Source organism: Lemur catta, chromosome 15 (genome assembly GCF_020740605.2).
Source record: "Lemur catta isolate mLemCat1 chromosome 15, mLemCat1.pri, whole genome shotgun sequence".
Lineage (NCBI taxonomy): Eukaryota > Metazoa > Chordata > Mammalia > Primates > Lemuridae > Lemur > Lemur catta.
In genome coordinates, this window is record NC_059142.1 from 7762534 (window position 1) to 7777256 (window position 14723).

Genomic DNA, 14723 nt, shown 5'->3' on the forward strand with positions numbered 1-14723 from the left:
TTTTCAGATGCAAAGAGAAGACAGAGACCTGTTTATTTCTGGAAAGTAAAAAGGTCATTTGTATTTGCAATACGGCCCATAAACTTCACATTCCAGAATGACCTCTCGCCTCTCATTTTCCTGCAGTCTATTTCACGCGACAACCGAAGATCGCTTCAGAGCTCCTGGAACACGTCAAACAGATTCAAATGCTTTATGATGCAAAATGCACAAGGGGAAAATAAAACTGAGGCTTAGACGCTGCCGATAATTCCCTTTTCATGGCAGATCAAAAGAAAAGAAAAGGAAAGGGAAAAAAAGAGAATGCTCTTTAATTTTGTGTATTCATAGAAACGGGAGCCTCGTGTTAACCTCAAACGAAGGCCTGCTCCCTAGAACTCGTCTTATATTCACATGTTGGAAGGTTAATCCGTTTCCATCTCCCATTGTTCAGCTGCAGAGAGTTATTTCTACAAGGACAAAGATGCAATTGTAAATCAAAATGATTGAGCCACATAATCGCTCCAGTCAGCAAACACACCAGTAACTTTTTGTTCCTTTTTAAATCTTGAGAGATTTGAGAAAATTGAAGTGTTTTTTTTTTTTTTTTTAATTTTTGGTTGTTGTTGTGTTGATTGCAGATATGGCTTATGACCTCAGGCCCCAGGTAAATAATTCCCAGCACTGTGAATAGGAGCTTTGTAGTTCTTAAGCTGTGACATGGAGTGACAGGAGGGCCCCAGCAGTAGGAATTAGGCTGTTGCCAACCCGGCTATAGAGAAGACACAACTCAAGTTCATTTTATGGTTCTTCTGCAATGGAATGGGAACTTGAAATAGGTCAGTTTAAAAATTTCTCTTCTCTTTCTGCCTTTTGAGCCTCACTTTGGATCTCTCCTTATATAGACACCCCCAAACCTGGGTGAGAAGTGTAAGAGGGAGAGTGCCACAGACACAGAGGAGACCCTTTTCCTGCCCTGCTGGCTTCCTGAATCATTGTCATGCATAGTAAGTGGCTGGTGCCAACCTAGCTGGCTAACAACACAGTGGGGATGGGCAGCCTCCCTTCTGCAAGGACCAAGGAAATGATGCTAAAGAGAGTGGTCAGGCTGCCCAGAATTTTTCTCCAGAGCTCCAGAGACCTTGGGAGTGAGGTTGAAAAGAAATTAGAAGAACTGAGAATGTGTATTTTCTGGGACAAAAGTGCATGTGTTTTCCCGGCATTGCCTATAGGGGAGAACTGTTTTTGGGGAAAGACGTGATCACATCACCAGTTGCCAGAGAAGGAGAGGAAGCCCAGGGAAGTCAGAAGCAATAAATATTCCACTGTGGGTTAGAGGCTGCTACACCTTGGATACTTGACCCTCCAAACCTTGTGTTGAAATTTGATCCCCAATGTTGGAGGTGGGAACTAGTGGGACACATTTAGGTCATGAGGGTGGATCTCCCATGAATAGATTAATGCCTTCCCTGGTAGGGAGTTAAGTGGATTCTCACTCTATTCCCATGAGAGCTGATTATTAAAAAGAGCCTGGCACCTCCCTCTCCTCTCTCTCTTGCCTTCTCTCTTGCTCCCTTCACCTTCTGCCACCAGCAGAAGCAGCCTGAAGCCCTCACCAGAAGTGGATGCTGGTGCCGTGCTTCTTGTACAGCCTGCAGAAACATTGGAGCTTAATAGATCTCTTTTCTTGATAAATTACCCAGCCTCAGCTATCTCTTTATAGCAACACAAATGGACTAGGACAGGGGCCTAGAGATATCGTCCTGCTTCCTCTGTGTCCATGTAGTCACCCAACACTTTCTGATAGAAATTCGGATTTCCAGGAAGCTCTCCTCTTAGGTACAGTTGTTTCCTGTCTATATTTGTTATGTTTGCCTGCCCAATAAACACTGTTCACTCCTATTCTAGCAACGTAGTTAGAGTTTCCTTTGGAGAACTCCCCCTGCCCAAGTCCTTAGAGTTTGGGTGGGGTTTGTTCCAGTTGTCATGTGACCCTGGCTTGGCCAACGAGAGTATCCGAGTCACAGAGGTTGTTCAGCCATGACCATGGGCCAACCGAGATGTACAGGATACTCGTGAGTATCCAGCTTCAGCTTTGTCCAAATTAAGCTCTACCTCTGACTTTTCAGTTACAGGAACCAATTCATTTCTTTTTATTTTGTTTTGTTGTTTTACCTAAGTTAAGTTGGATTTCAGTCAGTTGTCATCAAGTGTCTCGATAACTATATCATGTAATCTCAAGATTGTCTCTCTCTCCTCTTTCCCTCCCCCTCCCTTTATGTCTTCCCTTCCTTTCTTTCTTTTTTGCTTTTTTTCTTCTTGCTCAATGAATTTGAGTTATATTATTTTTCACTTGCAACCAAAAGAATCCTCACTAATACATCATCTTAAATTATTAAGCTGTCAGCTTCTGGTAAGTTTGATGGTCTGAGACTATTTGAAAACTTTAAACTGAATTTAAAAGTTTCCGGATTAAGATTTGTGGATTAAATCCTATATGCAGGGCATTGGTGATGGCCATTAGTCCATTTATGAATATTTCTTCTATCCCACATCCTCCCCTTCCTCATGAATACACCCGAGTCAGACGCAGAAGCCTCTGAATGGTACCAGTGAGGCTCAAGTGAGGCCCAAGCCAGGGCTGGGGGCCCTGATGGTGCCAACAGAAAGGGCACAGTTGCACCAACTGTGACGACTTCAGCTGATGCTGACATAAAGATAGAAATGCCACCTAAAGACCCAGTAGGACCAGCCACCTGTCATCAGAGTCAGTGAGAACTGGGGTCACCCCAGCATGTTTCGTCGGCTACCTTCTGAAACCTGACACCACCGCAGAGAGGAGAAGGAGGAAAAGACCCTTCAGAGGGAAATGGCCTTGAGGTAGTTTGAACTCTGAACTGACCACCCTCCAAAGACTGAGTTTTTAACCTGAAGTGACTAAATCAGGCTGAAATGCAAGATTCAGAGCTTTCTACCCTTAAATGAATAAGATGGATCCAGAGCTAAGTTGAGTTCAGTTATAGAAAAATAAAGTTATATTTCTGATCAGCTCTAAGCATGAAATTATAAGTCTAAGGTTTATGAAGTTTCTTGTATAATTGTTAATTTTGTCATTATTACAATTAACATTACTACTTCTAATACAACTATTATTGCTAAATAAATCTGTGTTGTGTCTGAGCCAGGGCTGTCAGATTCATTTAGCCTACTGCCACCAGATTATGAGCACTGAACACTGTTGTAGTTAAGTAGTAACATACCAGTACAATATAATTCATTACTCTTATACCAATATTATGATGGTATACTTCAGTCTTTTTTTTTCCCAAAGGAATGATTGCAGATTAAGAGTTTATACCAGAGTGAGAAACCCCAGATACTGTTTTTACTGGAAGAATCACCATTATACCAGCAATAAGTATTTATGGCAAAAACACCATGTGCACAGTATTGCCAAGAGTAGTTCTCCATTTCCATTCTGAGCTCATAGGTGATTTTAGAACTGTTCACTCATTTATTTGCCTATCCATCCATTATCTACTCACTTATCCATTTATTCATTCATTTATAGAACACCTACTATGTGCCAGTCCCTGATGATAAAAGATAAAGGAGCCCTGGTCTCTGCTCTTGAAGGACTAATAATAATATAGCATGATAATGTGCAGAGGATGGACATAATTCAAGGATGCAACCACAGAGAAGAGAATGCATAACTTCTTAGAGCTTAGAAAGGGCTTCAAGGGAGGGCAGCAAATTGTTTAGGTCTTGGCAGTGGTAAGCTGACAAGGTGTGGGCATATATAAAACCACAGAGATGTGAACTAGTTGTGGAATTTTGAGGGAACTGCAAATAGCACTGTTAGACTCCGGGGTACGGTGTGGTAGAACCAAGGAAGGGAGGGATGGTGCAGCATATGCAGATAGTGCTGGTCTAGGGCGCCACCAGTGTATGGCCAGGGAAACTAAGCTGGATGCTGCTCATTCAGTAATTTATTCACACAACAAATATTTAACGAGTGCCCACTCCATCCAGGGCAGTGTATCAGGCTCTTGGGCTACAATAAAGACAAAAATCTTGTATCTAATGGATGGAGATAGGTAAAAAACAGTAAGCACAACAACTGAACACATTATGTAGTATGCCAGATGAGAGGTAAGTGCTATGGGAAAACGATAAAACAGTGGAGTCAGGAGATCAGGAATGGAGAGGGGTTGCAATTTCAAATGGGGCCATCTGGGTAAGATTCACTGAGAAGGAGGCATCTGAGCAAAGAATGGAGCCACAGGGAGCCCAGGTAGAGGGAACAGCCGATGGATGCAAAGGCCTGGTGTGTCTGAGGAGAGAGCAGAGAGGCAGTGTGGCAGAGAGGCATGTCACAAGGAGGGAGCAGGCAGGGCTGGCCAAGAGCCTCGGGAGCCACTGGGATGAGGGACATGGGGGCCATTGCAAGGGTTTGAGCAGCTGAGTGATGTGGTATGGTTTATGTCTTAAACTGATCACTCTGGCTGCTTAGCTGATGACAGACTACTGGGGGGCAAAGGTGGAAGCACACAGTTAGAGGGGTAACCCAGCTCTTCAGGGAGAAGATGTCAGTGGCTCAGACTGAGGTAGGGGCAGGGAAGACAGTGAGACATGGTGGGATTCTGGGGCCGATTTTGAAGTTAGAGCTGACAGTGACTTTCGGATGGTTTGGGCGTGGGTGTGATAGAAGGAGAGGAGCGAGAAGAGTCCAGGATATCCCCAGGGATTCTGGCCTGAGTGGATGATGCAAGAGGTAGTGGGCGATGCAGGATGGGGAGTTCAGGTGATGCAAATCATCCATGTGAGAAGTGCCTAAATCTGGGCGTTTAGAATGGGGGTACACCAGGAGGGGCAGATCTGAGGGAGATTTAGAAAACATGTAGAACTTGTTAATTTTTAAATGTGGGAAGTGAGAGAAGGGGAAAAGTCCAAGGTAACCCCCCAGTTTCCAGCCCAGGGAACTGGGGAAATAGAAGTAGAGACTACAGAAGGAGAAGATGGTTTTTTTTTGTGGTTTCAGATACGAAATCTGATGCCAGGACTTGGAAGAATTTTCTGCTAACTATGGGAAGACAGAGCTGGAGTCACCAAAGGGCATAACCAGGCCTCTCCTTGCTAGTTAGAGGTCATCTAAACAGGAACACAGACATTGTGCTTTCTACAGGGTCTGCTCAAAGAGTCAGGATCTGTACTGTAAAATAAAGACAAAATCCTAAGCCCACCTACTGACTGAACAGACCCCCTCTTGGCCAAGGGGACCCCAGAAAAACACTAAAACTGAGTTTCCATCCATGATGGAAAGGGAGGAAAGACACGCCGCATTAATCCCTCCCTTTTGGAGTTTAAACACAACTGACCAACATTAATGTGAAAACAGAGATCATAAGACAGACAAAACAGACTCTTTGTGGCAATAAGATACCAAATTACAAACAAGACCTAAGGCCGTGCAAGCCAAGGGTTAAGTCATGCCTCACAATCCATAAAATCTAGTTAAATGGACCTTTATTTTGCTTGCATGGTATCACATGACAGTAGCAGGCTCCGTTATCTTAATTTAGGCATCCTTCCTACTGACTCCAAAGTCTTAGACAATGCTTAACTCTCTCAACCAATTGCCAATTAAAGAATCTCTAAACCCACCTATGACTTGCAAGCCCCCCACTTCAAGATACCCCACTTTTCAGGCTGCACCAATGTATACCATCCATATGTTGATTTATGTCTTTGCCTGTGACTTCTGCTTCCCTGAAATGTATAAAACCAAACTCTACTCCAACCACCTCGGGATCACTTACTCAAAGCTTCTTTGGCTTGTGTATCCCTGGGCCACCGTCACTCGTATTTTCTCAGAATAAACCTCTTTAAATTATTTTGCAGAGTTTGGTTTATTTCTGTGAACAGTACAGAATAGAATACTGGGGTCTGCTCTGTGAGAGGTGAGCATATCTTTGTCATCTCTTATTCCCTGGCAACCATCCTTTACATACACGGGTCAGTGATTCCCAGAGGATGAGTGGGTAGGGGTACAATAGGGACTGGTGGGGATGTAGAATGTTCTGAGGGCACTGCAGGTGGTGAGGAGAGAAATAAAGAGGAAGAAGTAGGAGGTGTTTTAAAACGGCTGTTTTCTACAAGTTCAGAGACTGGGAGAAACTGAAAGTGATCCGGAGAGAAGATGCTACCTTTCCATAGCAAAAGCGTACACCAGGTAAACTGCTAGGACCTAGACTTGAATCTGTATACGTCACCCTGCCCTGAACTACAGCCCTAAGAAGGAGTTTTGGTCATCACACAAATGCAAAGACTGTAGTGTCACAGACAATTTGCACATGCCATTTGTTGGCAAACATTGAGTTTGAACTGATCTCACCTTGCCTGAAGGTAATTAAAGAAAAAGAAAAGGTCCGTCTAAAAGCACAGAACAAGGAAAGGAATAATGTCTAGAAGATGAAGAAGAAGAACATAGCTCTGAGAATGATCTGTGACTGGACCTAAAAAAAAACCATGAAGGAACCTGTCTGGCCTCATCAGAGTGGTTTCCATGAAATAATTGCAGAAAAAAAGGCTGAAATAAGAAAGCAATAGGATGCATTGAAAAAGGAAGAGGATACATACAATGAGGAAGGGTTGTTAGGAAATTAAAAATGCAATAGCATAATTAAAGTCTTCCCTGCAAGCCTACGAGGCAGAAGCAATATTACACACTATTTATTATATTAGTGTTGGTGAGGATAAACTTGAAAAACTTTCCTAGAATGCAGAGAAAAAGGTCAAAGGGATGAAAGCAACACATGAGAACATAATAGCTCTGGGCATGGGGACCCCATCCGGCTCCTAGAGGAGAGGCCAGACCAGATGGACAAAACCATATAACAGAAGGAAAATTTCCAGGGCAGAAGAAAGACTATGTGTATGGATTGCAAGGTCTCACTGCACCCCACTAAATGAACTTAAGTCCTTTAGGTTTATTACAGTTCTGGATCAGGAAACTGAAGTGGGGAAAAAGGACAAGTCAAAAGGAGAAAGTTCAATAGAGCAATTCCAAAGGCAAAATTCTGAGCAAATGAAAGGCTTCTATATCGACAGGAACATGTGATGTCCAAGAATTAAGTGGATCACAATGTTAGTGTAATTGTGCAGTTTCATGAAATTTCACCACCTTAATGAGAGGCTGGTCCTGCTGCTGGCAGACAGAGGGCAGAAAGGGACCATTGAGGGAGCAGCAACACTTGATGGCGGGAGCAGGGGTAAGGCAGGTGCCAGAGTTGCCCCAGCTCTCAAGGGAGGATTAGCAGATGGACTGAAATAAGCTTATTTCATCTGAAAGAGCAAATGGAAAAATGTAACAGGGAACCTTCTTATGATGGCTAACTACTTAGAAATAGGTGAGAAAATGCAGGAAATAAGACAGGATTTGTTGAAGAAGTGAGGTTCCACTGGCTCTTTGACAGATAATACAGGGAGACAAGAGAAACAAAAGAAAATTGGTATAATCCTGCAACCATTGCCCATTTCTCTCCATCATTCATCTCTTTTGGTTTTGTAGATGGAAGGGAAGAGAACTGGAGAGGAAAGGAAAGCAGAGGAAAAGAAGATTGGCCAGGTGCGGTGGCTCACACCTGTAATCCCAGCACTTTGAGAGGGTAAGGTGGGAGGATCGCTTGAGGCCAGGAGTTTGAGGCTGCAGTGAGCTATGATGATGCCAGTGCACTCTAGCCTGGGCAACAGAGTGAGACCCCATCTCTACCAAAAGCTAAGAAAAATTAGCCAGGCGTGATGGCATGCCTACAGTCACAGCTACTTGGGAGGCTGAGGTAGGAGGATTGCTTGAGGCCAGGAGTTGGAGGCTTTTGACACCACTGCACTCCAGCCTGGGCAACAGAGGGAGTCCCTGTCTAAAAATAAAAAGAAAAAAAGAAAAAGAAAGAAAAGGAGGAGAGATTGCAATCACAAAGAGGAAGAAAGAAAGAGAAGAGGGGCTTCAGGGAGTTAGAGGATTCCAGCATCAATGAGAGGAGCAGATGAGCCCTGAGAGTGAGGACGTGCCTTTCTGTTGAGGGAGCTCAGCCTTAACTTTTGGTACCGTTTCTGATGACAGGGAAAACCAGAGATGATTTGCAGATATTGATTGTGATCCTCCAGTGCCCTGTGGGCAGCAGAGAGGCACGTGGCTCACCTGGGCGGAGGTGCTGTGCAGCTTCAGCAGTCCGTTCTCCAGCCGCTCTGTCTTGGACTTGAGCTCTTTTCTGTTCCTGTGCAACAAGGTCTGGTAGAGTCTGATGAACTCCAGGAAGGATTTGGGGGTTGTGTAGTTGTGGCGCTGCTCATTGCTCAGATAGGACTGGGATATTTGGTTGACACTGGTGTGGACAAAGGCCATGAACTTGCTAATGGACTGCTTTACTGTGGGCTGAAATCAAAGAGCAGGAAGTAAAGAGACCTTATTCCTTCACCGCATGGAAAGTTGTGCTCCAGCAACTCTGTCTAAGCTTGATCTTTAACCCTGACATTCTGGACATGGAATTCCTTGTACCCTCAGGTGGGAAGGATCTTTAGGAATACCTCCTTCTCCCTCGCACCTCAATGCTCTCCGTGCCCTGCAGGAAGCGGAGGCTGACAGACTCCAGTGCCTGCCGAGGCCACTCGTGGAACCAGTCGATGGCCGTGCAGTTCACGATGGCTGGGAACTTCCTGCTGCGGACCCTCAGCTTGTTCCCCACAGGGGAGAAACAGAGAGTCACCTGAGAAGTCAGAAGGGTGGGGAGGACCAAGAAAGTATCAGAGAAATACTCACAGAGAGGCAGACATGGTGTGGGGTTCTTATCTCCAGAAAATGGAGAAGTTCCTCCAATGGAGGCAAACTGTGTAAGTGCTAGCCAGCCTTTCCACCAACTCAGCAGGGACGCTGGGACTGCACAATGTGAGAGGGAGGCCTCTGACCACAGAGCAGATGACAGGGGCACCCTTGCAATGGTGCTGAGAAGGGCGCTGCACCCTTACCGCCCACTCCCAAGACAGTCAGAGGACAGCCGTGTCCAAAATATCAGTAGGAGCTTCCATGAACCATCTCTGGCCCCTCTCTACCCTGTCTGTGAGCCTCTTTACCTTCAGTTGTCGCCGGACTCGATCTATAAAGAACTTCCAGCAGTTCTCTCTGGTGTCAACCAGACCTTGGCTCTTGACTTCATTCCTCATGTTGTTTATGATGTTTTCAACTTCATCATCAGAGTAGAGATCTGGGATCTCCCCTGGTAAAAAAATGAAGCACAGGTGGGCCATTTTGGCATCTTGCCAAATGATGCAAACAGACATGAAAGATTAACTTACCTTGGGACATAGGTCCTTTGGTTTTGGTTTTTTTTTTTTTTTTTTAGACAGAGTCTCACTCTGTTGCCCAGGCTAGAGTGCCGTGGCATCAGCCTAGCTCACAGCAACCTGGGCTCAAGCGATCCTCCTGCCTCAGCCTCCTGAGTAGCTGGGACTACAGGCATGCACCACCATGCCCGGCTAATTTTTTCTACATATATTTTTAGTTGTCCATATAATTTCTTTCTATTTTTAGTAGAGACAGGGTCTTGCTCTTGCTCAGGCTGGTCTCAAACTCCTGAGCTCAAACGATGGTTTTTAGGCTATGTTCTACCTCTCCTGCCAGTGAAACTGGATAGACACCATATCTACTCCAATCCCAGGGCAGGAGAATGAGCACATTAGTGGATGGAACAGGGTGTAGGCTCTTGTCCTGGGGCAGGCAGTTGGTAACACAAGAGCCTTCAAGTATTTTTTCTTCTTTTGCTTAAAACATTTTTTTACTAACTACTGCATTTTTGGCCTTTGTGTAAATTGTGCCCCTAAGGAGCTTAGTATTTAGTAGAAAATATAAAACAGATCTAAAATAGCTGTAAGACCGGGACTGAAAATGACCATAAGAAACATACAGATAAGTCCATATATTTAACAAGAGTGAGCTGTCACTCTTTATAAGAGAAGGGTAGAAAGCAGGAATGGCTTCATGGAATTTAATGTATGACATACTAAATCAATGGGGAAAGGATGAAGTATTCAATATATGGTACTGTATTAGGAAAACTGGGATCTGAAAAAAAATATGGCTGGATCCTTACCTCACACTGTACATTACAGTAAATTCCAAATGGAACAATGACTTAACTATGAAAAATAAAACCAGAAATATAACATATAAAATGAGGGAAATACTTTTGTAACCTCTGAGTGGGGAAGGACTTTCTAATTATAACTCATTCAGCCTACTTTAAAAAAAAGTTTGATGCATAAAAATTGATAAATTTGACTGTATATAATTTTTGAAAAAGGCTGGATACAGGGGCCCATACCTGCAAATCCTAGCACTTTGGGAGGCCAAGGTGGGAGGATCACTTGAGACTGGGAGTTCACAACCAAACTTGGCAACATAGTGAGACCCTGTCTCTACAAAAACTAAAAAAATCAGCTGGGGATGGTGGTGTGCACCTGTAGCCCCAGCTACTCAGGAGACTGAGGCAGAAGGATTATTTGAGCCTAGGAGTTCAAGGCTGCAGTGAGCTATGATCACACCACTGCACTCCAGCCTGGGTGACAAAGAAAGACCTTGTCTCTTAAAAAATAAAACAAAATAAAATAAAACAGAAAAAACATTTTATAATGAAAATACCATAGGCAAAGTGTAGCCACAATAGGAAAGCACAAAGAACAAATTAAGAAAATGTTAACTTAGATCATAGTTAAATGGCTAATCTCCTTGATATGTAAAGAAATCCTCTACCAATAAAGAAAAAAATTAATAATTCAACAGAAATATGGGGTGAAGGATATGAAAAGAGAATTCATAGTACAGAAGATAAAAATGTCCCTTGAATATATTAATAGTTGTTTAATCTCATTTGTAATAACAGAGACATATACCAAAAGTACGCTTAGTTGCTGTTTTGTTTGTACAACTCAGGTTGAGAAACATGAACAGACACTTAACCTTACTCATAACAGAAATGTACATGAAAATTATGTCTAGTTATTATTTTTTTACCAGAGTGGCAAAAATATGAAAGTTAGGTGAAACATTGCATTAATGAGGCAGTATATGAAAGTAAAATTATATGCTTTATCTCACTGATGAATGAAAATTTAAAAAATTCTAATTAAATTTATAAAAATTGATATATGATGAAGGAGCATAATCATGTCTTGGATAAACTCTATTCTGGAAATGCAAGGATAGTTAAAAACTAAAGGAAATCTATGAAAATAATTCACTACATTAATATAGATTAAAGAAGTAAAACAATATGACCATTGAAATAGATGCATAAAGTTTCTAAAAACTTGGTACATTAGGAGAAAATGAGATTTCTCTTAGCCTGATAATAGATATCAATCCCAATCCCAGAGCAAACATCATACCTAATAGCAAAATACTAAAATATTCCCTTTCAAATCAAGAACAAGACAAATAGGACTGCTATCAATGTTTCTATTCAAACATGACATTCATTATATAGGAGATCCCAGACCGTGCAAAAAGTTAAGAAAAGAAATAAAATGTGTAAGGATAGTTAAGGAGGTAATAAAACTATTATGGTTCTATGTGGAAAACCTAAGAGAATAGTCACATAAACAATCAGAACTCATAAGAGTGTATAACAATAAGTTTGCTGGATACAAAAATCAATATTGGAAATTAAATTGCATCTCTGTACTCTAGCAAAAAATGTTATTTTAGATAAAAGTTATCATTTAGAATACCAACAAAAACTATAAAGCAAGTAACTCATAAATATGTAAAAGGATGTGCAAGATCTTAATGCAAAAGCTATAGCATACTACTGAAGGGAACAAACAAAACCCTAAATACATGGAGAGAAATACTGCATTCATAGAGGGATGGTGCAGTATCACTACTATCACAAAGACACAACTGCAATAAAAAAATCAAATGAGTTGTTTTCCAATCCTGAAAAGCATGTTCTAAAAGTTATATGGAAGAGCAAAGAGTAAAGAATAGCATCACTGAGGAAGAGCCAGAAAGAGGAATTTGTCCTACCGAAAACCAAGTCTCCTTATGAAGCTATGCTGGTTAAAACAGTGTGAAATTGATAGTGGCGTAAACAAATAAAACAGAGAGTGAATCACCTAGAAACAGATCTAGAAATAAACAGGAAATTGATAATTAAAAGGCAGACAAGAGATAGACTAATTAACAAGTAATGTTAAAATAATTAAATATTAACATATCAAATATAATTAGATCACTATACAAAAATAAATTCCAGGTGCATTAAGACATAAATCTGAAAAGCAAAATAGTGACAATTAAAAATATAAAATACAGGTAATTATTTTTATGGCATTGGGATAGGACAAAATGAAACAGAGAACAAAAAGTACAAAGCAGAGAAAAAAGAGTAAACTTTTACTACATTAAAAATAAATTGGCATGGCAAAATTCAGATACAGACTTCAAAAAGATATTTACTACCCTATATAATGAAAAAAATATATCCAAAATATATGAAGAATGCTTACAAATCCATAAGAAAAAAGACAAATCAAGAGCCAAAGGGCAAGCTGCATAAATGGGCAACTCACAGAAAAGAAACAGGCATAACTAATGAACATTTGAAGAGATACTCAATGTCACCAAGGAAAAGGGAAAGGAAAATAATGAGATTTCATTTTATTCCCATTGGCAAAAATTAATATGTCAGAGAAACCAAGTGCTGGTGAGGTTAGGAAGAAACAGGTATTCGTGCACTATCGGCTAGAGACTAAACTGTATAACCACTCTGGAGAGTAGTTTGTCACTTCTTGGTAAAACTGAAATGCTCATACCAGACAACCTAGCAATGTGGGACCTCTAGTAGAGAGACTTGCACATGCACAACAAAAGTTTCAATTTTGCATCATTGTTCATAATTATATGAGTGTTATTTTATTGCTTTCTGTAAAGCCCAAAATATTTTGTAAAGAAATATGTAAAAACATAAAGAAAAAAAAAGTAAATGTGGATGATCAGAGTGTAAAAACTGTGAATTTTATTCTTTTGAGAATTTTCTCTGGAAAAAGTTTCTGGGATTAGTGTTTGTCATTTCAAATCAAAGAAAGCTAATTAAAATTTTTTTCGGAAGGAGACAATGTGTTATGTTTGAAAGCAGAGAAGAGGGAGAGTCAGAAATTGAAAGAAGAGATGCGATCGAGCAAAATTCTGAGTTGGGAGCCAAGGTGGGCTTCTAGGTCAGATGGGAGAGTTGGCCTTGGAAAAGAGGAATGGTAATGTTGGAGGCAAGGAGAAAACTGCAAAGAAATGGAGACAGACTGTGACGGATAAAGGTAGCTGTGAGGCCCGTACTAAAAGATGCCAGTTTTCTCAAAGAAAGAGATGAGGTTGGTGGAGGTAAGAATGCAGGAAGCACCGGTACAGCTAAAAGTTGACAACACTGCATGTGATGTGAAGGTGAATGTGGTTTACTCCAGGATATTTTATGGGTATCGGAAAAGCAAATAGTTCACATTTCTAGAACAAGTCTTTAGGGAGCTGTTGAGGCTATCAGGACCTGGAATCCTACACAAACACCCCTTTAAAGTTGTCCACACCCACATGCTTCTTCCTTCTTCTGTAACTGAAATGTCAGCGTCACAGAAGTACAAGGGCTGAAAGAAGTCACTGGGGTCACCTTACCACCCTACATCCTTTTGAACTTGGGTGAGGTCCTCGAAGGGAGTCATTTGGCAAATGGTCTGTAACCAATCAGAGCAGCGGAAATTATGCTTCTAGCTGTCACTGAAGCTGCTGCACTTTCTGGAACTACTGCATCTGGAGAAAACTCATGCCAACTTTCCAATAAATTCTGGTCTTCGTAGTTTGACAGACTAAGCCAGTGAGCAGTCTCCTAAGAGGTTTATACTCATTAGCCTTAATCATTTAAGGTCAAAATACAAAAAGAGTGATCATTTACTTTCTTCCCTTAATTGCACAAATTGTACAAATACAGTTTACATTCTTTAATGTATTTAATAGCATGCATGTAAAATACCCTGTACTATAATTTGCCAAAATCAAGATCTTACCAATGGAATAACACATTTCAGCTTCTTTTGATAAAAATAGGGTCAGAGGAAACTGCTAGGAAAATCAAATGATACTTAGCATGTGTTGGAAGTTTAAATGATACTATTTAATGACATGTGAAAATTATGTGAAGTTAAAATTTTATGGCTTGTAAATAAAACTTTATTGGCCACTGCCATGCTCATTCATTTCGGTATTATCTCTGGCTATTTCTGCTCTACAGTGACAGAGTTGAGAAGTTGCAACAGGGACCATCTGGTCTGCAAAGCCTAAAATGTCTACTTTCTGATCCTTTGTAGAAAAAGTTTGCTGACCCAGGTTTACTGACACCTTTACTGCCAAGATGTCAAAAGCCCCCAGGCCACTTGGAGACATTTTCTAAGCTCATATGATGCCGGTGTTTGTCATAAGATCCCCAGAACCTAGAAGCAGAAGACCGCTAGATGGAATGTCTGGGGATAAACACCTCTGAAGTGGGAGCAAAGTGTGCATTTTCAGATTTGTTCCCTCATTCCTCCTGACGATATTCTTGTCACTTGTTGTGTGATGTAGGCAGTCATGCTGAAAGCAGGGAACTGAACTGCCAGAGAAGACTCTGTGATGTGAACGGAATCAGAGGCTATTCAAATAGTTGAAA

General features: G+C 41.4%; 1 protein-coding gene across 2 annotated transcripts in view; it reads right to left on the reverse strand.

The window, feature by feature from the left end:
* DNAH9 (dynein axonemal heavy chain 9) overlaps positions 1–14723 on the reverse strand; it is a 313352-nt gene that overhangs the window by 102197 nt on the left and 196432 nt on the right. For both annotated transcript variants that reach the window (XM_045527160.1, XM_045527159.1), the window contains 3 exons: positions 9112–9254; positions 8586–8747; positions 8183–8416 (listed from right to left, as the gene is read on the reverse strand). In XM_045527160.1, coding sequence (XP_045383116.1) covers positions 8183–8416; positions 8586–8747; positions 9112–9254 — 539 coding nt within the window. The remainder of the gene's footprint in view (positions 1–8182; positions 8417–8585; positions 8748–9111; positions 9255–14723) is intronic.